Source organism: Lissotriton helveticus, chromosome 4_1 (genome assembly GCF_964261635.1).
Source record: "Lissotriton helveticus chromosome 4_1, aLisHel1.1, whole genome shotgun sequence".
In the NCBI taxonomy this organism is placed as follows: domain Eukaryota; kingdom Metazoa; phylum Chordata; class Amphibia; order Caudata; family Salamandridae; genus Lissotriton; species Lissotriton helveticus.
The window spans coordinates 2,027,611,019-2,027,636,091 of record NC_136063.1 but is presented as its reverse complement, the minus strand read 5'-3'; the positions used below and the strand labels follow the sequence as shown (position 1 = coordinate 2,027,636,091).

General features: G+C 43.4%; 1 protein-coding gene across 1 annotated transcript in view; it reads left to right on the top strand.

Moving 5' to 3' along the window:
• TBC1D8B (TBC1 domain family member 8B) overlaps positions 1-25,073 on the top strand; it is a 1,086,956-nt gene that overhangs the window by 282,185 nt on the left and 779,698 nt on the right. The window contains exon 4 of the mRNA XM_078688663.1: positions 4,041-4,266. Coding sequence (XP_078544789.1) covers positions 4,041-4,266 — 226 coding nt within the window. The remainder of the gene's footprint in view (positions 1-4,040; positions 4,267-25,073) is intronic.

Genomic DNA, 25,073 nt, shown 5'->3' with positions numbered 1-25,073 from the left:
ATTTCAGGAGACAGTGGCGAATACCAGACCTTTCGGAAAACGCTTTCAGACTTCTATCTGAATCATGGGCTTCAGGAACAAGGAAAGCATATCGACTGGTTTGGAACAAATGGGTTCGCTGGGGTTTTCAACGAGTTTAGTGCATGTCGTAAACTATCTGTCAGAGCATTTCACGTCAGGCCTATCTTATAGAACAGTTAATGTTTATAGATCAGCTATAGCTGCTGGTCACTCCCTAGTAGACGGCATCTCTTTACGACAAAACTTATTGACCAAAAAAGTTATGAGAAACATGTGAGTTCTAAACACTCCAACTGCAAAATACACGGCCCTATGGGATGTTAGAGGCGTGTTAAGGACCTTAGACTCCTGGGGCGGGAACTCAACCCTATCCCTAAAATGTATCTCTTACAATCTCACACTGCTTCTATGCCTAGTGTCCTTTCGACGAACATCAGACGTAAAGGCTTTAGACGTCACCATTAGGGCATATCAACCAGGAGTTTGCTTCTATCTTAAACAGAGAACCAAAACCATGTCATCATCTATCTTCTACTCTTTCTTTTCTCAGAACAGAGCAGAAAGACCAAGCGAAAGTGAGAAACAACTAATAATTTCACATAAATGGCCTCATAAGGGAGTCTCCTTTCCCACATTGGAAAGATGGGTTAGAGAAGTTATGCTTGAAAGTGGTGTGGATATCTCTGTTCGGAGCACACTCCCTTAGAGGTGCTGCAGCCTCTAAGGCTTTCATCATGGGAGGAGGCCTTCAAGAGATTCTCAGGGCAGCAGACTGGTCGAATGAAAGTATGTTTAAGAACTGTTACTTTAGACCAATCAAAAATGTGATTGATAACGCACTGAATGCACTATAAACTTGTATAACATTAGCCTCCGTGACATGCCATAAAATTTTGATTTTTCACAGCCTGGTGGGCAAGAAATCTGGATTTTATTAAAGACACGGAGGCTAAGATTATCCCTCCACATACAATTGTAACCCACCCAGATGGGGCTAAAGATATTACGTAAACCTATTTTTTTCTCTTTCAGAATGAGAAGGTTTATCTACTGGGATTCACTGTTGGGAAACTGTTATGGACCGAAGTATGAACCTTTTTCGTTGAAGTTATCTTGTTCGCAGACCACAAAGAAGGAAGATTGCTGCGCGTAGGGGAACTTCATTCTATTTTAGAATGTTTCTTGTAGTTCCATATTCTCTTCAATTGTTGCTGCTGTGAGTTGGTCAATAAAGGAGATTTGTATAATGTTAGCCTCCGTGTCTTTAATAAAATCGAGATTTTCTGCCCACCTTGCTGTGATAAATCAAATTTTTTTCTGCGTGATTTAAAATGGAAAATTCTCTCTTAGCACACATGTAACTTTTTCTCCCTTGAGGGATCTTTATGTAGCTTTGCAATTTTGAGCTGCTGAATTTGAGTCAAACTTTCTGAAAATGTTTAAATCTCAGTTCCTGTGAAGAGATCTGCTAACCATAACCATGTGGTAACATTGCAAAATCTAAAATAAATATTACAGATCCAGTATTTCCCATAGCAAAAGCAGTTTTTGCATCCCCGATAACTTTCCCCTTCCCTTAATCAGTCTATATAAAAGTTTGCAAAACTTAACTACATAAAATTTAAATCTATTAGAGACTTCATGCCCCAGATTCCTTGCTTTAAAGTATTTCCCAGGAGTCAGACTGGATCCTGGTAATTTCGAGCAGTACCTCGGTACACCAGTAGGTTGGGTTAATCAGTTGCGATGCCTGGTCCGCACCAGATGTGATGTATGAGATGTCAGTTTTGGCAGCACCCCAGTGTGTTTGCATCAGTTCCTTTCTTTCTGTGCATCAGCACAGATCTAGAGAGAGCTACCTCAGTATTTTTTTGGATATTGTGTCACACGTTTTGAGCTTTGCACCCAGTGTGCATAAAGATGTTCCCTAAACAGCGCTCCCTGAAGTTTTTGGTCACCCGACTCTGCAAGTCCCGTTCACCCGAAAGGGCTCGGCCCATTTGCTGAACCATTCCCTATTCTCCTTGTATTCGAAGTAGTCATCGGGTAAGCTACACACAAAGTGCTCTTTGACTTTATTAAGCTGATCCAAGTATACAGATGAGGCACGAAAATGACTCCACAGGTCTAGGCCTACTCCCACTCGTTGAGTCTGGGTCTTCATTGCAACTAAATGAATTTGGATTCGCCTTCGGCAACAATTGACCCCTTTGTATCCGTTCCTGGATCGGCTCAGATCATGAGACTGAAACCTTCCCCTGAGCTCATCCCAGTCATCGTCCCCATCATTATAAGCAACTCATATACATAGCCGGATCATTGAGGCCGATGTAGACTCTGGTGCCAACCAGCACACAACCTTCTGAGCTGGAGACAGGGCCTACTTTAATCGATAGGCCTTGTGGAGAGAGTGACTGGGGAGGATCTGAGAATCCTTATGGTTATTCCAATACCTTAGAAGAGTCCGTGGATAACTGGTACGAGGAACTGGTGGATGCCAGTTGTTTAGACACTTCCCCAGGTACTTGATTAGTCTCTTCTCCTAGTGTGGCTTCAGAGGAAGGAGCTTCATGTGCCATTGTGGCTGAGGTCATGTGCCTTACGTTGCCCTCATTGGCAGTCAAAACAAATATTTTGACCGAGGTGCTTGAAGTGGGAGTTACCCCCATAGAACCTCTCCTCCCTTTTAATTAAACCCTCTCAGATTTACTGCTTGGGCATAGGCCAGTGCTGCACAGGGACTCCAAAATACAGGACGATTGCCAGACACCATCGCCCCGCTAGTGGGGGGGGGTACAGCTTTCCTCACCCAAAACCCCACTCTGGAAAGTCTGGTTGTCTAGCCTATCGCATCTAAAGTCAACCCTGGCGCGTTCCCTACCACACCACAGGATAGAGAATTGAAGAAGTTGGACACCTTCTGGAAGAGGATATTCTCCAATGGACTCCTTCAACTCGACAAATAGGTGCTTCAAATTGTTCAGCCAGGTTACGCTCTTCAATTCACTGAAACCCTGCCACCATGCTTAGACTGGCCGACAGAGGACCACCTCTCTGCTGCATCATGAAGGGCAGGCTCTTTTGGCCAAAGAGACATCAAGATGGTGCCAACATCAGAAGTAATTTGTGGCTGCTATTCCCCCTACTTTCTGGTGCCGAAAAAGGACAGATGCCTCTACCCTCTGGCTTCCTGAAAAGAGTAAAATGCTCAGGTCCAGTCTGCCCTGGACTACAGATACTGGACGGTAGCGTTGGACTTGCAGGAGGCCTATTTTGACATACCTGAACTGCTGACGTCACCTACAGTTCACAGTGGGCCACAAGCACTTTGAGTTTGCTGTGCTCCCTTTTGGCCTTGCCAGCCGCCCTCTGGTTTTAACAGAGGGGTTGGCGATAGTTGCAACTCATCTGTGAAGGTCAGGGTTTATAGCCTTCCCCTACCTCGACAACTGACTGCTGAAGCCTGGCTTGTGCCAAGCAGTCATCAATTTTCCTCCAAACTGCTGTGGAACTATTGCATTCACCAGGGTTCATCATTGACGTGCCGAAGTCACACCTGACTCCCTCTCAGGCTCAGTGTTTTTCAAGTCTATTGTCCGAAATGGTAAGTCCAGGATATTCAGGTTACGAATCTGTTAATTTCAAAGTTAACCTATGGTGTTCAGTCGGTCAGTCTCACTTTGTGGCATTGTGACCCATGAGTGTCTTCTGAATGCAAACTTTAATTTCTGCAAGGGATCGTCAATGGTTCTGTAGGACCTGCAGCCTCTGAGCTTCTTAGACCAAGTAGAGCCATGGTGGTGCTGACTAAGTCAGAGTGTTTCTGTACCCTAAATTTTACATTCCTGTCTTTGTCATGCTTAAAGGTACATGTGAGCAGCTCAGTCTCAGTATATGGTAGAAAATTAAAATGTTTGATTATATAAATAAAATCCATTTACATTTGAACCAAATTGATACACAAGGTACGATACAATAAAGTCATCAATTTAACTTTAAAATATTTATTTTTTATTCAGGGATTGATTGCGGATGAAGGCAAAGGTTCTTTTATGAAGGAGGAAGATCCTGAGAAATTTCGAGAAGCGCTTCTGAAATTTGAGAAATGCTTTGAAATAGCAGATAAAGAGAAGCTGGTGACTTACTACTCGTGCAGTTACTGGCGAGGACGGGTGCCTTGTCAGGGTTGGCTGTATCTCAGTACCAACTTTCTAAGCTTCTACTCCTTCCTTTTAGGTTCTGAAAGTAGGTATTGTCTTTATTGAATTTAAGGCATCATTTTCTTTCTGTTGCTTTTAACTTATAATTATGTTCATATTGATGTTAAAATGAAGATATGAAGCAATACACCAATGTAAAAGTGTCCTCTAACAGGCTTAGCTTCCCAGCCATGACAGATGTTTTAAAGATGATATTCTGATTTTGCCTTCTATGTTATTGAAACAATCGCTCCAATATTTGTTGTTGCTAGTTGTAAATTCAGTTTATTGTAATTTCTATTTGAAAGATGAGGGGTGGCTGATGCATTATCTGTTAAGTGTGGTGTAAGCCTCTTCTAAACTCATTCTAACAAATGATCCACACAAACTTGATGCAAAATGTGGAGCATTCAGTAATTATTGTTTAGAACCCTATAACATTAATCACATTTGAAAATGTTCCTTCGAGTGTATCTAGATATAAAGCATTCTCTAAAGATGTTGATGTCAAAACTTGTACATAGGCACTTGACTAATCGTGGCTGTGAGTTAAAAGGATGGTTCGCCACTCAAACTTTATACTATCACCATTCTCACCTAGTAAAGATGCTCAATATCCACCACCTACAGTCTTCTATACTCTGCACCAAAATACCTCTCTTTTGATGGCGTGTAGGACAGAGGTTTACTAATTTCCTTGTCTTTATATAGCATTGGTGCCCTTCATGCACACACTGTGTTCAGATCTATGCCAAATTTTTAGAATTCCCACATAAAATAAAATTGTGTATAATGACTCTTAAGAAAAACTAATTTAGGTAGTGGGTGGTTACCCTTATCACCCAGCATTGATCGTGTGCTCCTGGAAATGACATACATCTCTAATTTATAAGTTGGTTTTATTTTTATTAAGGGTAAACACGTGTTGTGCTGAATACACTTTGCCATCTGTGGTTGTATTTAATTACTGTGAGAAGGTAGTAGATTATTAGAACATGTATGGCATATGGTTGTGTGGCCCAAAAAGGTGTCTTCCTGTGGACTTGAGCAGTGATGAATGTTGTGAGAAAGTGGATGTAGTTGACCACAAGTAATGGCATGATTTGCGTTGGGGCCAATAAAGGTTTCAGTACTTTAAACCTGAGCTCAATCCCTGATAGCTATGACACAGAGCAGACGGACTCTACTTTAAGCAAGCATTGGCATAGCCAATAGGTCTTGCCTTTGGGACCTCGTAAGTGTTTAGCTATGTAGCACAAAAGAGACTACAGTGGCATGGTGGGCAAAACACAAAAGATGGACTAGAATGCACCCGAAGGAGAACCACCCTGCGATTAACTCAGGTACTTCACCCAACACTTTTCCCCATAATTTGCTAGTGGCACAGCCTGCCCACAGTACTACGCACCACAGTCATTTTCATATAGAGGGTAATACTACTTTTACACAGTCCATGCTCGGCCACTTAGTACACTGTTTGTCATCCGGGTAGGCCAGTGCTTCGAATGCATGCAATTAGATTTTCTTCACAGTTTGTTCTTTGCAAGCCTTTTCAAACTATGAAACCTGCCCTTATTTTGGAATACCTGTCCAATTAAGACAATTAAGATACTACATTTGCAAGATGAAAGATTTCTGCACAAAGCAACTTTTGGGTGGCGTTGAGCACTATTAACAGAGGTGCGTGCGCCCTGTGAAAGAAAGCCTCGAGTTGGCAGCTCTTGTGGAGAACATTTCATCAGCAGACTGTCCACTCTAAGGATTCCCTCCACAGAATCAAGTAGATGTGGAGGCGTCTACCAAGAGGTTTAAAAAGGAACCCGCCATCTTCACGAGGGCCCGGGAATATTTTACAATCACATGCTCCCCTGAGGAGGCTAGGGGTGCCGGACTGGTGGAAGAGGAAGGGATCACTCCAAGCTCTGTGTGGAACCCGCCGCGTCATGGGTCCTCTGACGAGGGACGCCTCAGGCCCCACAGATTAGTCTGGACAAACACCACCGTCACTGCCTCTGTGAACGGCTGGTATCGGCGCTCGCGAGAAGGACATTCACCAGGCAGCAACAGGGTCACAAAATGACACCCACAGAGACAGGCCGTCAAGAAGAGTGAAACCACCCAACGGGTGGGCAACACATACAAAGGTGAAGCCAGGCACTCAAATAATGAGACAAGCATACTTCATCAACCCTTACAGTGTAAACTACATAGACATGCCAATATCCAAGAAGGTGAAAGCAGAGATTTTAACAAAGAGAGAGGAATTGCAGGCGGGAGACTGCCAAATAAGAAAGCTAATTTATTTTATTTTTTTTAAGGGAAAAAGGAGTTTCCCACCTTGAAAAGGTCTGTTGGCATATTAGATAATGTAAACAAAAGCCTTTCCTGCATGTAGAAATTATAACTACGGTTACCACACAGAATGAAACTTCCCTTGCACCCCCTCCCCCCCACGCCCCCGGGAGGTCAGTTTTGGGGCAGGTGCTGCGCCATAAAGGGTTGGACAGAGGAGAGGCGGTGTTCCTCGCTAATGGTGCCCTCATTCCTTTCCGTTCATGCTGTTATGTGAGGAGCTGCTGGAATGCACTGTGCTATGGGTGTATGGGGGTGCGGAAGGCTGCTCTGAGCTCTTGCCCGGCTGGGCCATTCTTGGACTCGTATACTGCTGCGATTTGCCTGGAAGGTAAGGGGTGATGGAGGGTGGGGGTGGCTTCAGGATAGTGGTCGGCTCCATGCCAATGTGACTGGTTGTTCGGGGTGTGGGCTTGAGGCCACTGAGTTGGAGGTGCTTTGCGGGAGGATGGGATTCTGGTGTAGTCTCTGAGTTTGGAGATGCTCGCTCTCCAACTACAGAGCCTGTGTTTTTTGCAGGGGCCCGCGTGGCACGGGGTCCCCCTCCCAGCCCTGCATCCGTTTGTGGTGCACAGGTTCACTGCCATTGAATGGAGTGGTAGAGACGGTGGATGGGTTTGGGATGGATTGCTCATGGCAGAGCTTGAATTCCCCAGACTCATCGGCGCCTTGGTTCACTGGACATTGCGCCCCCTGGGGAGGTGCAGTGCAAGGGTTTGGGGCCTAAAGGTGGTTTTGCGCCTGATGGGAAGAGAGAGAACGTTTGGCAGGCTATTTGATTGTGGAGATTGACATCTTTCTAGCATTAGGGGGGTGACGTGTGGATGCTGCATTGATTGTCCACGAGCGAGATACGAGGGGGCACCATTAAGGGCACACGCGCTACATGTTTGGTCGGCGCTACACACACAACTTTGAATGGAGCAATAGGTATTTTATTTATAGACTTTGGTATGGCGCGAAGGTAACAGAGCGCTGAGATGTCATAGTTGCACGACGGTGCCAGCTGTGCCACTAGCAAATTATGGGGAAAAGTGTTGGGTGAAGTACCTAGTTAATCTCAGGGTGGTTCTCCTTCGGGTGCATTTTAGTCCATCGTTTGTGTTTTGCCCACCATGCCACTGTAGTCTCTTTTGTGCTACATAGCTAAACACTTAAAAGGTCCCAAAGGCAAGACCTATTGGCTATGCCAATGCTTGCTTAAAGTAGAGTCCGTCTCCTCTGTGTCATAACTATCAGGGATTGAGCTCAGGTTTAAAGTGGCGAATGAGGTGGGGACGATTCGATCAGTGCAGGGAGAAGCTCTGCCCGCCTCCTGCCCACCACAGTCTCTCCTGCTGGTTGTCCTCGGCCGGGCTTCTACGCCCCACGGGGGGAGAGGGAGGGAAATGTTGAACATTTGAGAAAGGATCTGAGTCGCAACATGTGTGTTCCTGTTTGGGAGGAGTTTATACAAGGGGAGAGGGTGTTGACTTTTGACAAAACCGAAAGAGGCCGCACTTAAAGACAGGCACCTTACTGGAGTTCTGTGTACTGATCACGGAATGCTCGGTCGGCGATGTACAACGGCCCTGAGATGGCCGACAGTTGCATGTTGCTTTGTTGGAGTTGGAGGGCAGTTATAAAAGGCAACAAGCGAGGTGCGCGCACACTGGAGAAATGCGAGATATGCAGCTGGCCTCTGCCGTGCTGCTGCTCGCTCCTGAGCTCTCTAGGCCAGGGGTGAGAGAGAAGGTGGGACATGCACCCGCCTTTGGCCAATTGCATGCATTCTTTATTAAAAAGACGCACGCAAAGGCCAATAGCGTGTAAACCCAAAAATAAGCACACGCACAGGCTTGTGCTCCAGATTGAAAGTCCTTACTAAAAGCCTCGCAGGGCAGCGCATGCACGCTGGCTCAGGCGAGACGTAAAAACATGTGTAAAGCATATAAAAGTGCCAAAGAACTTTCAACGTCGAAACCACCACTCAATAAAAATCCCACTTACTCCAATATATAGCAGAGAATATTTGAATGAACATAATGACTACAAAATTACAAAAAAACAATAAGGGGAACTATAGCTAAGATTTTTTAAAGTTTGAATTAAATTATAATCCCAAAAATTGCAAACCCTGGGCAACTTGACGTGCAAGACCAGGACAAACGGAAGGTGCCATGCTAACCACAATGAAGCGCCGGTCGGATACCAGGCACAGACCAGGGCCGCTCCCCCTAGTTGGGCGTAAGAGCGCAGCCCCGTCTTGATTTTGCTGTCTTGCTGCCTTAAATTAAAGACTGGAAAACTTAATGGTGATAAAAGACACACACACTTGCATTAGCACTTGTGGCCACAGTCACTCTTAACAAATACGCGCACACACACAACTTAAATAACTTCTTCCACACACGCAGCACTCACCATCTGTTACGCTCACTAACTCTAGGGATAGCAACCATGCGCACTTTGCGCTGCCTTTCTTCTCAGGCTGCCATCAGCAAACTGCCTTGCTGACAATCTCAGATCCCTAAGATCTTTGAGGTCATCAGGCCAGCATAGCAATAGGCTCCTAGACTGAGCTCCACCCCTTAAGGCCTTTTTATTAAAGTTAGCCCTGGGCGCTTCAGGCTAAATCCCTGCAGCATCAGAGGCTTCCCATTTGTCAAAGTTTGGAAACATGCCACTCTACCTTTTCTTAACTTGTCACAGGGTGGGGTGTGTTCAGTGAGCCTCACGGACCCACCCCACTCTGTGACGAGTTGGGGAAGAGTGGAGTTAGAGGATGCAGGACAGACTTTGAGTGCTGGATTCTGGTCGGAAATCAGCTTGAGTTTCGATGACCCACTGCACAGAATCCAGTTCACAACTTTCCACGCTGCTGTTGAAAGTGCGCAGCCAAGAATCCAGCAAATTAAACTCTGCAAGAGAGTTCACGCTGCGGAGCATAAGAAAGACGTTTAGCTTTTACACTCCACCTCGTGGCTCTGAATTGCAGGCTGCCGGAGGTGAGAGAATCATCAAATTAGCAGCACTGCCACATTTTCTGTCTCCTTATGTGACAGCAGGAATATCAGCAGCAGTACAATTGCCCCATTTGAAATGGTTTGGGCCGGAATCTGTCATTGTACGGCATCTGTGCCAGAACTCCGTTCATCATCATCTCGAGGTTCTTGCCTGCGCTGTAAGCCCATTCTTGAGCTCCATCCCAATAAATGTCTGAAGCATTCCATTCTTTTGGCCTTTAGGGTCCTGCATGATTTGTTCCTTTCTTTCCAGCTGTGGACACACCCTTTCTCATCACTTCTCTCTGCAGCGCACCCTTCTGTCATTCTAACTCCTTCAAGGCCTTTACAGCACTTTGTTCTGTAGTGTATGTAATGTTTTGTAGTGCCTCCCTCGTTCCAGACTTCAGCTGCATTTCTGTTTTCTATGCTGCTGCATTGGTTCGGTCCTTCCAGTTCCCTGCTGTTGTCCCTCTGTCTCAGTGTTCAAACACCCATTTAATTCTTGGAGTCTCTTGCAGCACATGCCTCCCCAAGATCCTGAAGCACTTAACTTCCTCTTGAACACCTTTCCTCCAGGTTGCTGCAGCACTTTCTGCTCCAAGTTATTGCACCTCTTCCCTCTCCCCAGGATCCTGTAACTCATCCCACCATAAAGGCTCATGCTGCACTACTCTCGCACTTGGCACCTATAGCTACTTCCTTCTTGCCTGAGTCCTCCAGCGCTGCTCTCTAACAAACTCCCTGCAGCACTTGCCTCTTGTCTGGTTATTGCAACCTTCCCTTCTTCCAGACTCCTGTGGTGCTGCTCTCCCTGCTGTAGTCCCCCACTTCTAGGATCCTACATCTATTCCCTCCTTCCAATCTTCTATGGTACTTCCATCGCACCAGGTTCTAGCAAGGTGCAAGGTACATCCAGCCTGCTAAAGCGTCCATTCCCTCGATGTTCCAACAATGCTTCCATCTCTTCAAGTTAGCACCGCGCTTTACGAGCTGTATTAAGGTCTTATTAAGGTTTTAATGTTTTTTAAATAGATATTTTATGTGGTGACATTGGCTGGCACTTTTAACCCCTTCTTAAAATGTATGTCATTTACTCACTGTTTGACCTGCATTTGCACCGAAAGCACAGACGATTGGCATACTCCAGTATCCCAGGCACCAGTTTTAAATCACCCCGGTTGTGCAAAAGAGCGGGGCACCCCCGCAACAGCAGACAGACCGAGATCATAGAGTGGGGTAGAGAGGTAGAGTTACCCCTCTCTACCATAGAGTGCACTCAGAGACAGCAACACAGGATAGCAGTCTAGATGTTGGCCCCATACACTTAAATGAAGGCAGGGCGCGCAGCGGTCGCACCACTGGTGCGCGAAGATGTGCCAGAGGCAAGCCCGTCTGTGCCGCCCGCGCCCGAACGGACCCAGGGGCCTGGGACTCTGGCCAAACCCTCACACTCCAAAGGAATCTATAAAAAATGTGGATTTCTGGCTTGACCTAACAATTGTGACCCAAGCTAAAAAATTGACAGGTATATGTTTTGGACTACTCAGAATGCTCTGCAAAATCTTGGAGCGTATCCCATTAGAGCTCAGAAAGACAGTAGTCCACTCCCTGGTCACATCCCACCTCGACTACGGAAACTCACTGTACCTAGGGGCGCCCAAATTTGTGACCAACCGACTTAAAGTGGTCCAGAACGCTGCAGCAAGGTTACTGTGCAAGGCCCCAACCCAGGAGTCAACCAGGAAGCATCTCAAAGCACTACACTGGCTTCCGGTGGAGGCCAGAATCAAATTCAAGGTACTCCTCATGACCCAAAGAGCTTTACACAACAAGGGTCCAAGTAAAATTAGAAATCTGTTGACCCTTCACGTCCCAAATAGAAGCCTGAGATCCGGCTCCAAATGACTGATAAAAACCATAAGATTCAGGAGAGACAGATGGGGAGGTAGGTCATTCTCCCTCCTTGCACCCAAGTTGTGGAATTCATTACCACAAGAATCTTGTTTTCTGACAACGGAAGCAGCATTCCGGAAGTCGATCAAAACTTTGCTGTTCCAGTAATATCATTAATCTATCCTTAGCCTTCATGAAGTACACTTTGGATATTGTGGAACAGATTTCTTTAAAGCTCTCAATTCAATGTCCCACCAGATTTCTCACATCCTTCTTACGGTCTTATCCAGGCACTCGCTTCAAGTACAGATGTCTTCCATGCATAGAGTATGTTAAGTGTGCACTCCTAATCCTTCGGAAACGTAGATATAATAGTGTTGTGGCACTGGGGCCCAGAGACGCACTGAGTTACTGTACTCTGCATTTTAGTATTCATTCAGCTGAGTAGGGACCCGTTTTGCTTGCCTCAGTTAGCACCCTTACTTGAAACCCCCCAAACACCCCTCTTGACAGTTGCGCTAGCACAGGCTAAGTCATGCTTCCATTTTAAGCCCCACTAACTACAAACTTCAAACTTCACCAGCCGCCTCTGGCCCAGACAGGTCTCGGTCAAAGAGTTAAGTTCTTTCGAGAAGGTAGAGCCTTCAGCGAGACGAGGCTGGATCTGGTGACGAGATTCTTGATGATTGGTTGGGGAAGGACAAGGTCTTGATGAAGCCGTCGACGAAGGTGGAAAAGCTCAAAGTGGGAAGAGTCTGCAGTTCACATCCAGAAATGGTTGACCCAGATCAGATGCTTCTAGGGATCCGATCCAATGAAGATTTCTACATTTGAACTTAGTCTCCTTTCTGAAAGTTTGATTCCTTCCGCGGGGCAAGATGGCAGACTGTAGCTGGAGAGGGTTCAACGTCTGATGCTGCTAGGTCCTTGAATAATTTTTCTAGATATTTCCAAACTATTTAAGCGTCATGAGTTGTTCTAGTGTAACCCAGTGCTTTCCTGTGGGAAAGCCAGCCTTGCGACAGTGAAAAACGATTTTGGAAATTTCACTGCCAGGAGATGTAAAACATTAGTATACATGCTCTTCTCTTTAAATACCATGCACCCGGCACAATGGGCATATACGGCGTACCTATAGTTAAATGTTTCCACCCAGGCTGAAGGGGAAGACCTGGAGACATGCTTTGCATGGTCACTTTAGTGGTGGCAGAATATGTGCTGCAGGCCACAAGTGATATTTGTCTTGCAGGCCCTGATTTCACATTTGGTCTATATACGTGGGACTTTTATGTAAGTTAAATATGCACCTCAGGAGTATAGCCAGTTTGGATGTGTTGTAGGGGTCAGAGCACATGCACTGGTTCCTGGTTAGCAGTTCCCCACTGTGCAGAGTAAAACAAAAACAGCAGCATCAGTGTAATTAAAAGGGGAATGACCATACAGAAAGAGGCATTGTCCTACAGTTACGTTCTCTGTAGAAAGCATAAGCATTGCACAATGATATAAAAACAGACAGAAGTACAGAAAAGTTATCCATTGTGTTTGTAGCACATATTTAATATCACATTAAATGATTCATTGAACAATACATTTCAGGTTTTGGTGGGCAGGAAATGTTAAACATGATGCAGCTAGTGTGTTATATGAATAATCCTTTACTAGAAAGATGTATGGGAACCGGTCTTTAAGACTGTGAAATTTCTTCTCCATGGGGCCACAGCTGCTTGTTCTAGGCAGAATGTGTTTAAACCTTGAAAATATGTCTCTCTCTCTCTCTCTCTCTCTCTCTCTCTCTCTCTCTCTCTCTCTCTATATATATATATATATATATATATATATATATATATATATATATATATATATATATATAAATTAGCATTAAAAAAAAACATTTAAATTCACTGAAAAAACCATAGGTTCCAGGGACGTTATAGTTAGAAATCACCATTTAAATTCCCTTTGAAATTCACTGAAAAAAACATAGGTTTCATTGAAGTTATAGTTAGTTGGACATTTCACTCATACAAAACCAGAGAAATTCCACCGTTATAGTTAGTTCAGCTAACTATAACTCACGCCCACGCAATGCACTGTTGATGACGTCACATATTACATAATTCATGGCATGGTCAATGACATCACTGATGACATCATCCAGTGAATGTGTTTGTCCTTAAACTTTAAAGATGTAACATATATATATACCAAGCTGTATTGAAGAATGAGTGTGTGTATAAGTGTCTGGATGGAGGATTTAGTAGGTGTGTGACTGTTTAAGTGAGTGATTAAACGTGTTTTACTGAATGCATGGGTTAGTGACTAAACTGTGTGAATGTCTGTATCAGTCTGTCTGCTGTTGTGTAAGCTGCTGCATGGGTTCATCGGTAGCTACATGATTGACAATATGGGTTATTGATTTGTTGCCAGAGTATTTATATGGGTGTAGCTGCGTGGGAGGTGTGTAACTCTGTGCATACATGTTTGAGTGGTTGATTCACTGGGTGTATGGGTTCAAGAGTGCATGTGGAAACAGCTGTATGGGTGATTGAGTGTGTTTATGGGTGTGTTAGTGAGTGAATCAATGTCTCAGTGGTACATGTCTAAGTAACTACATTTGTAAAAGGCAGTGTATGTGAGAGTTGGAGTATATTAATGACTATACATGAAAGTAAGTGATTGTGACATTAGCTGTATAAATGAATGTGCACTTGTATCAGTGATTGTATAAGAGAGTAATTATGTGTTTCTTTCTTTTTGCATAAGTGATGAGGTGTGTGTATTTTCAGGTACAGGTCAGTAAATGGAAGTATGATTGATTCTTTGCCTGACTCACTAGGTGTGTGAGTAACTCTCGATGAGTGCTGGTGTGTGAGCGTCTGTGTAGGTGTATGAGTGCATATGTTAGTGTTGTATTGATGAGTGACTGCATGTATGAGTGATTGTATGGGTGAATGAGTGGATGTATGTGTAGACCTAACAACCAGTGACTAGAAATGTAGTAATTGGTATTGGTGTGTCTATGGTTTCAAAAATGGTATTCTGTATTTTGGAGACGATGTATCAAAGGTTATATTAGGGTATGAGAAGGTGCATTCGATTGTCACATCGATGATGTCATCAGTGATGTCATTTCAGATGTCATCAGTGATGTCACTGACCATGTCATTAAATGATGTAATATGTGACGTCATCAGCAGTACATTGCGGGCGTGAGTTAAGGTTAGCTGAACTAACTATAACGGTGGAATTTCTCTGGTTTTGTATGAGTGAAATGTCTAACTAACTATAATGTCAATGAAACCTATGTTTTTTTCAGTGAGTGTCAATGGTTTTTTGAAGTGTTAATTTCTAACTATAACGTCCCTGAAACCTATGGTTTTCACAGTGAATTTCAATGGTTTTTTAAATGCTAATTTCTAACTATATCTGCCCTAAAAACCTGCTATTAATAATAGTGGGTACTTGTGTTAGTAGTTAGGCCATTCCATGAGTACATGACAAGTAACTGGATGATTATAGTGCTGTAAAGAGAGTGCATGGTGTATTTATAAGTGCTATGGTATAAGTGATTAGATGAGTACACTGCGCTAGATGGGTGATTGGAGAATTGCATGAGGACTGACAGGGTGATTGCTAGAGTGCATGGGTACTACCAGGTTATTTAGAGGAGTTAATGAGTAATATATGTCTCCTTAGAGGTCTGTATGGATAGTGCACAGACAATCGTAGCACTGCTTGTGTTAGTGTTTGGGCCATTTTATGAGTACTTCAAGGAGAGTGTATGCTGAATTTCTAAGTACTTGGGTATTAGTGGAGAGATTGCATTAGTGTATAGTACTGGCAGGGTGACTGGAGATGTGCATGGAGAGGCGCAGTGTCTTTGATAGACTGCAAGGGTAGTACCTGGGTGAATTAATCTTACCTGTTTTCAAGTAGATATGAAATTAATAGTAATATATTTTCAGTTTTTAAAAAAAATGCAAATTTAAAGTATTTTAAACTTTAGTAGTAAGGTCTGTAAAAAAGAAGAAAAAATGTCTGTTATTATATACAATGTTATCGTTTTCTCAACACAACATAAGTATACAATGACATCACATATTCAATTTGCCATTTTTTGCTGTCTTCAGATTGTATTGAATTTCACCATAAACTATTATTTCAATGTTAATCATCAGATGACAGCGGGCAAAAAATACAATCAATAAGATTGTTTAAAAAAAACATACTTCTCTTCAAAATATCTACAACCAACTCAACTTGGTATTTACATTTTCACAAATAAACATCCTTAGTAACATAGTATATAATACAAAGGTCAAATATATCACCACCTTCTTTCGAACACAATCTTTCAAACGCAATATGAAAGAACAGAATTAATAATTGAAACCGTAATTACGAACATCTTCCCTATTGGCCAAATGATGTTGCTGAAAATATTTCGAAATAAAAGTTTGAAATCATATTCACACCTTCCCAATCGGCCGAATGATGTTTCTGAAAACATTTGAAATGAGGATATCCAACATACACTTCTAAAATCATATTCACATGTTTCCAATAGGGTGAATGAGGTTTCTAAAATCATTTGTAGTTGCAATATCCGAAATATACTCAGTAATTCATGTTGATATCTTCTTAGAATTGTGGCATCAAAAATATTAAGTATGAATTTGGTAATTCATTAGAAAACCAACATGTATACTCTAAATGTGCATCATTACATAGTGTCTGTACTTTATTGCATTTTAAAAAGACAGTATAGTGTACAGTTGTTGAAGTTGGTTCATCGTGGAAAATAGCCGCTGCTTTAAAAGTTCTTCCCTGAAATTGACACTTGACCTACCACAACATTTTTAATTTCGGTTTCCAATTTTGTTCCATCTGCTCTACAACGTTGCAGCATTAAAGTAATATACTGTCCACATCTTTCTATAAATAATGTTGACAACATTTCTGATTTGCACTGAGTACATTTCATATGTTGATTAGCTGATTTTTTTTAGTTCGTTGAAAGACAGTGTTTTAAATCTGGCATTGTCAAATATATGAATCGTTCTGTGTCTATTTTAGTGGTAGATGAAAATGAACAGCTGTCACATCTATTAACCCATCTGTAAAGTAGTCCAAACAGATTTTCAATTTGTATACCTTCATCTCCTAATACTGCAAGCATAAACATAAGAAATTCCTGATCATCTTGCTGTACATTCTGTGTAAATTGTTAAGAACCAGAACATATATCCAGAAGATTCCGCACATCAGAAGCAGTATGAATTTTCGTTTTATCTGTTTTCAACTTCTCAAAAATATAATGTAACAAGAACAAAATCTTTTTTCTTGATTTTTTTAATAATTGCATGCTGTAGATTTAAAAAAAAGATAACGTTCACAATTACATTAGCATAGCAGTTGATACCTGAACTATTTTCTAACTGATATCCTACAATATTAGCAACCGTGTTCCCTTCTATTTTCATTCCAGACTCGTCATTCTTTTCAATTCTTTTTTTCTTTGCAACCTCAGTATAATCTTTATCATATTTTCGTTTTTGACGTGTCAAATGTTTTTCATAAATAGGATATCCACCTAAATTAGGAGCATAGAGTCTTCTTAACCTATTGTACTCTTTTACACAATTTACATCTGCACTAACCTTTTGCTCATCAAAATCAATCAAATACAATCTGGATAACATTCTTACTAGAGACAATGCAACATACGCCATACCCTCTTTAAACACAGAACTTCCAATATTTACCAAAGCATTGTCTACACTTAAACCTTGAGATTTATATATAGTCACTGCATATGCTAAACAAACAGGAAACTGTTTTCTACGAACATACACATCTTTTACAAGCAAGAAACGAAAACAACAGCTTCCAATTTGTTTCACCTCTTCAACCTGATCAAATTTAATCTTCAAAAATTCAATCTCATCTCTATTTGCATAACTAACAAAGTCAACAACTTTCCCCATTGCTCCATTTACTAAACTTTTTTCAACATCTAAATTACGCCATAATATTACCCGGCACTTTACAGAGACATATAACGTCTTTTCCAAATCAGCAGTCTTAGATATTGATTTTTTCAAAGAGTCTAATTTTCACTGCAATTTCTCTGACAAAAGAATAGTTACTCCTTCATGTTCTATTTTATCAATAGCTACCATTTTCATTATCGGTTCATTCTCCAGTTTTAACAGTTATTGAATGTAAATAATTCTTTCAGTGTTGTCATAAGGCAAATTATAGATTCCTTTTCTGCAATTCTTCGGTAGATTGTTTCAGCTGCAATATTTTGTGTTGGAAACACGTTTTCTTAGTAGCCGACTTTCTAAAGTGTTTTTTCCATCCTTTGTTAAGACACCAATTCTAATATTTGGAAGAATATTTTCATAATCTACATCATTTGCTTGGCACATGTTCTTGATAAGTTCCTTATATTCAAAATAACTCCAAATATTGACATTTCCAATACTTCCCAAAGATGTTTTAGTGTCTTCATGAAGAAGGGTTTTAAAAACAGGTTGGCCTTTCACAGGTGTGAGTTGTAGTAGATCACAAAATACAATTACATGTTTTCCTCCAAATAAAACATCGTAATTTGTTTTTAAAATCTGCTGCATCCTCAAATGTACAAACGCAAGCATTAAGTTTGAGACCATGCTTACTTCTTCAATTACCAGTAATTTCATTTTCTTTAGTACTCTTGAAACTTCAAAACAAGCTTCTTCAGATAGATTGTGGCATTCCAATTTCTTTTCATGTTCTACTGGTAACATAAGTAGACGATGTAATGTTATCCCTTTAATGTTGTGTGCTGCTAACCCAGTTGGAGCAGTTACAACACAAGACAAATGTGAATCTGTTGTTTTCTGTAGATAACTTGACAAACATTTTTATCAAGAAACGTTTCCCCGTTCCAGCTTGTCCACTGATGTACATAAGAATAGTTCTTTTCATGCAGTAATCCATGTTGTATCTGTTGTGTAACTTGGTGATATATTTCTTTCTGTTCAGTATTCAGATGTTCCTCTAAATTTTCCAAATCAATATTGTCCTGTTGTGCTTGCTGCATCACCGTTTCCACTTCACTCATTGCTATTGCCGCTTTATTTTTAAGTATGGCTTTTCCTAGTGGATGTTGACTTTGTGGAGCAGAACTCTGACTATCTTGAGAACTATCTCTAGCTATTTCAGCTGCAATAGGTCTTTCTTGATTAACTTTTCGTTCAACATTTGGAGATCATTTGGAAAAATTGTACATTGAATGCTATCTTTACATGCATTGAAAGAATCCTCATAGCAGTCAGAAAGTCCAAGTAATTCCATTTCAGTCTGCCAAAGTTTGAAGAGTTGCAGAAGAGCTAAATAGAAAAACTCTCTTTTATCTGGCGTATCACAACTTAATTTCCTGTGATTAATCAGATTTCCTTTGTCATGCTTTACCAAACATCCTTCAGATCCAATTACAGCGTATTTTCCTTCATTTATATTTTCTGTGACATCTTTTTTAAAACTATAATGTTGCAGTATTTCATATAAACATATGTTTTCCAGGTATGGACTTCTATTTGGATAGTACGTATCCAACATATTTGTTTTCAAAATATCTATACTTTCCTTTTCATTCAGTGCCAAGTATTCAATTTCTTGTGCAGATTTTAAAACTCGATTTCGTGCTGCAGCAAGACCAAGACTTATCCAGATGATTCCTCTTGACTTTGAATATAAACTTGCAGATGTCAATCGATCCGAACATTTGTAGGATCCAATTTCTCGATGTGAAAGCATCTTCAAGCTGAAGCTGTACAATTTTTTGCTAAGTGTCTTCTCCTGCGAAATTTCCTCCCACATTTCTTTCAATTCTGTCTTCTCAGACTTGGTAGTATATGACGTGACATAGCCAGCAACAGCAATTGAGTTATCCGCAACATATTGAATGTCCATATTTGCATTCCACATCTTTAAAATCACTGAATTGTAATCATTAATGTACTTCGATTCTTCTGTTCTTTTTAAATTGTAAGTATTTTTGGGTGATTTTCGATTGATAGTATGCCTCACTGCTGACATAAAACTGTTCCTTTGGAAATTACAGGAAGTGGAAAGCCAAATCGACATTTTATGTAAAAATGTTTCCTTTGACTTATATTTGTGTCGACAATACTTTCCACATCGATGACTCTGAAAATGTAAAACTTGTTGTTTTAAGATATTCTCTCTTCTTGTTTTTGGAATCGCCTAGGTAACATAGTCTTCAATAAAAGATAAAACAGTCTCATCCGAATCAGTTCCAAATTTGGGTGCATCCTTGATCCATAAAAACATATGTATATGAGGAGCACCTCTAGCTTGGTATTCTTTTCTAAAAAAAAAAAAAATCAATAACTTCACCAATAGGTGGATTTTTTTTTTATTACAGATGAAAGACATCATGGCTTCAAACCTATGATTAAAATATCTGCAAACATTTACAGGATCCAGGGAACACAGTTCTCCAGCTGTCTTCAATTCAGTATTTTCTACATTTGAATTTGCTTCTCGTAGAAAATCCAGTAAATCATCCCATGCGTACTCAGCACAACTAAGTGTAACAAACCATGAAGGTTTGTTACACTTACCATGCATACATTTTAATTCCCCATGACGTCAATACCATTACCTGTGATTCTAAATGTTCGTCTCTTTCTACAACTTTGTCCCTAAATTCCTTTGCAGAAACATGTAAAAGATGTGTTCCAGTTTTTAATATATGGTTGACTGTATATGAAAGTGCAGACAGATCACTCACAAATAAAAGATTAAACAAATATGGAATACACTGACGAAATCTTGGATCTTCTGAGTACAGTCGTAAAGGTCGATATTCTGCAGCTGGAATCTGAACTGGTTGTTCATCATATCGTCCACCTTTTCCAGTAGGAAACAGCTGTGGAAAACAACGAGCTTCCAAACTTTTTTCCCCATACACTCAATCAATCAATCAATCATATAACTTGTAAAGCGTACTACATACCCGTGAGGGTTCCAGAGCGCTGGGGGGGGAGGTGCTGCTGCTATTGGTCGAAGAGCCAGGTCTTGAGTTGTCTCCTGAGGGTCAGTAGGTCTCCGGTTTGTCGTAGGTAGAGAGGGTGGGTGTTCCAGGTCCTGGCTGCGCGATGGGAGAAGGATCTGTCTCCGGAAGTAGTTCTCCGGATGCGTGGGACCGTGGCCAGGGTGTGGATCAGGATCTTGAAGGAGATTCTTTTGTCGATGGAGAGCCAGTGCAGGTTCCTCAGGTGGCGGGTGATGTGGTCGCGGCGTGGGACTTCGAGGATCAGGCGTGCAGAGGCATTCTGGATTCTCTGTAGTCTGCTGAGGAGCTTAGATGAGGCTCCGGCGTAGAGGGCGTTTCCGTAGTCGACTCTGCTGCTGACTAGGGCCTGGGTGACTGTTTTCTCGAGTTTGTCGGGATCCATCTGTAGATCTTGAGGAGCATGCGGAGGGTGTTGAAACAGGTGGAGGAGACCGCGTTGACTTGTTTGGTCATGGAGAGTTTCGAGTCGAGGCTGACTCCCAGGTTGCGTGCCTGGTCGGTGGGGGCTGGGGGGGACCCCAGTCACATGGGCCACCAAGAGTCGTCCCATGCGGTGTGGTCGGACCCGAGGATGTGTATTTCCATTTTGTCTATGCTCAGTTTGAGGCGGCTGTCCTCCATCCAGTCTGCGACGGCCTTCATTCCTTGGTGGAGGTTGGATTTGGCAGTGCGGGGGTCCTTGGTATGGGAGAGGATCAGCTGAGTGTCGTCGGCATAGGAGATTATGTTGAGGTCGTGCTGTCGGCGATGCGTGCTAGTGGAGCCATGTAGACGTTGAACAATGTCGGGCTGAGTGAAGATCCTTGAGGGATGCTGCAGATGATCTCGGAGGCATCGGTTCGGAACGGGGGGAGGCGGACACTCTGAGTTCTGCCGGAGATGAAGGAGGTGGTCCAGTTCAGGGCTTTGTATCGGATCCCTGCGTCGTGGAGGCTTGTGCGTAGTGTGTGATGGCAGACGGTGTCGAAATCGGCGGAGAGGTCCAGGAGGATGAGGGCCGCCGTCTCGCAGTTGTCTAGTAGGATCCTGATGTCGTCTGTGGCGGCGATGAGGGCGGTCTCGGTGCTGTGGTTGCTGCGGAAACCTGATTGGGACAGGTCCAGGATGTTGTTGTCTTCGAGGTGACGGGTGAGCTGGTTGTTTACTATCTTCTCGATGACCTCTGCTGGGAACGGAAGCAGGGAGATGGGACAGAAGTTCTTTAGGTCGCTCAGATCCGCCTTGGGTTTCTTCAGTAGGGCGTTGATCTCTGCGTGCTTCCAGTTTTCAGGGAAGGTGGCGGTCTCGAAGAAGAGGTTGATGATTTTGTGTAGGTGGGGTGCGATGGAATTGCTGGCTTTGTTGAAGAAGTGGTGCGGGAGAGGGTCGGATGGGGAACCGTAGTGGATTGTTCCCATGGTCTTGATTGTGTCCTCGATGCTCACGTTGGCCCAGGTTGTTAGGGTGTCGTGGGCGGTGGGGAGCAGGGGGTTCGGTGTGGTCGGCAGGGGTCGTCCGGGGTCTGAAGCGGTCATGGATGTTGGTGATCTTCTGATGAAGGAAGGTGGCGAGGGAGTCGCACAGGGCTTGCAATGGTGGGATGTCGTTGGAGCTGGGGTTGGAGAGTTCCTTCACGATGGTGAAGAGCTCCTTGCTGTTGTGTGTGTTGTTGTCAAGGCGGTTTTTGAAGGAGGTTCTTTTGGCGGTCATGATGAGGTGGTGGTGGTTGCGGACGGTGTCTTTGTGGGCAGTGCGGCTGTCTGGCGTCTTGTCGCTGTGCCATATGGTTTCCGGCAGGTGCGTTTTGAGTCAAGGAGTTCTGGGGTGAACCAGCTGATTCTTATGCTGGTGGGGTTTTTCAGCGGGGCGATGGTGTTGGAGCAGTCGTTCATCCAACGTTCAAGGGTGAGAGCACCTTCATCTGGGTTGGTGGGGTTCGTCGGAGGGTTGAGTGCGAGGCTCATCTGTAGTTGTTCTTCAGTGACTTTGACCCAGCAGCGGCGGGGGGTCTGTAGTGTGCGATGATGTGTGAGGGGTTTTCGGAAGGAGAAGTGGATGCAGTGGTGGTCTGTCCTGCTGAGTTCAGAGGCGTGGCTGAAGGTGACGTGGGGACTTGAGGAGAAGATGGCATCTAGCTTGTGGCCGGTGCTGTGGGTCGGCGTCCTGACTAGCTGTTTCAGTCCGAGGTTGTCTATCAGGGTGGAGGAGTTGCTGACGTTGTTGTTCTCCAGGTGAAAGTTCAGGTCTCCGAGGAGGATGTAGTCGTTGGAGGTCAGCGCATGCGTGCTGATGAGGTCGGCGATGGAGTCGCAGAATTGAGGTCCGGGTCCTGGTGGTCTGTAGATGAGGGTGCCTCTTAGGGTGGTCTTGGGGTCCATGTGGATCTGGAAGTGCATGTGTTCGGCGCTGCTGAGGGTGTCGTTGGTGTTTGTTGCTACCCTGATGGTGTTTTTGTGGACGATGGTGATTCCTCCTCCGGCCCTATTGGTGCGATCACTGCGGGTGATCTTGTACCCGTCTGGGATGGCTATGGCGATGTCTGGCAAGGAGGTTTCGTTTATCCATGGCTCGGTCAGGAAGGCGACGTCCGGTGATGTGGTGTTGAGTAGGTCCCAGAGTTCTACGGAGTGTTTGTGTGCAGATTGGGTGTTGATCAGGATGCATCTAAGCTGGTTGGGTTCCGGCGTGGCAGGCGTCTTGGCGCTTTCGAGGCAGGAGAAGATGCAGTTCCGGCAGGTGAAGGGGCCGTGGGTGTGCTTCGGGGCGGCCTTGCAGCAGGTGTGGGTTCTTCCTGGGTTGAGAGCGACGAGGGTGCTGGTTTCGTAACGGAGGCGGTCTTCGTGGCTGGTGCGGGGGCCAGGGGTTCTGGCATTGGGCGCGGTCGGGGCGCGGATGGGCTTGCCTTAGGCACGCCCGCTTTGAGCGTCCGTTGCCATATATGGAGAGGTGGGGAGGGAGGAGCAGCTGGGAGGAGGGGGGTGAGGGACAGGTGAACAAATGGGCGCGGAGGGGGCGGGCCGCAGGGGAGGCAGCGGCGGGGACGGGGGGGCAGGAGACCGGCGCAGGGCACAGAAGAGAAAAGGGGACAAAATCGAGGGGCACAGAAGCACAAGTCAGCACAGGGGAACAAAGAACAGCGAGGGGTACAGAATAAAAGGGAGCACAGAAGCCGAGCGGGGGCAGGGGGCACAGACAGTTAAAAAGCAGGCACAAAGCAACAGGCAGCAAGCAAGCGTACCTAAGGCCACCACTGGCCACCAGGGATGAGGCGCAGGTGGAGCCTGCGGGTGGTGGAGGGCCTTGATACACCGGCGGCAGCAGTCGACAGCGGGGTGACGGCGGAGCTGCAGCGGGGGGGAGCGACCTACCAGGAAGGCCAAGGGTCGCTCCCTTCCTTTTGCTTTTTTCATCTGGAAAAATTCAATAGTATCTCCTATCAGTTCTTTTGAATGTAGAGGGTATATAGTATAATGTTCATAAATGTCTTGTTTACTTGATTTCTCCTTTTTTTCTATTTGTCCACTTGAAATCTGTGTTTCATCTCCTAAAGTCATTTCTTCTTCTACATTTACATTTTTATAGTAAATATTGTTTTGCACCAGATATAATGTAGCCTTTTCGACTTTTGTGACATCCACTAACTCTTGCCATATTTTCCGACTCTTTGTGGGTACACCATTAACAAGAATGACTACAGGTTCAGTATCCTCTCTTTCTACATCAACAGTTTCGACATTTTTCTTAAAATCTAAAGGTAAATACACAACTCTTCCTTTCAAACCTCTTTGTAGAACTGTTGGAGGCAGCTTACCTGTTTTAGGCTCCATACGAATTATAGCCTGAAAAGGGTACACAGATCGTATAAGGATAGCCTCATATGTATTTAATTCTTTAAGTTATGGAGGTATAGCTACTAATTCTAAGTCATTATGGACAGCTCTAGCTGGCATTTTGTTTTCTTCTAATTTATTTTAACAATATTTACAAATACATCGCACAGTACCTAATTCAAAACGACCTTCCACAAACAAGCAGCAAATTCTCACCATTTATCATTGTTTTCCTCTTCACTTTTTAAAAACACATCTACATTCCTAGTTTGAATTTTATAATGAGTATGTCGGCAACAAATACAAACATAGTTGGGATTTTCACCAGAAACTACTTTAAACTTTGTTATTTCTGTTTCACACTTCACATCAGTACTATCTTCCACCTCTTCTTCAACACCTACACTTATCAAGCTCTCACTTTCTCTACACTCTTCTTGAGCAACAAAGAAATGTAACTCTATATCATCACAGACTTTTGTTTTTTTTACATCTAACACTGAACCATGCAATAGAGCTGTATTAATTTCATTTAGACGTTATGCAGGACCTTTCACGTAGTATAATCTGCTAATTAACTTCCACCTTTCTGAATGATGTACTGCTAACATTCTCAAATGATGGAAACGACTTTGACACACTTGCCTAGAAAGACAAGCCAGAGAATGATCTTGCAACCCTGTATTTTTTCTCACTTTGCAAGGATCCAATCCTTGTAATA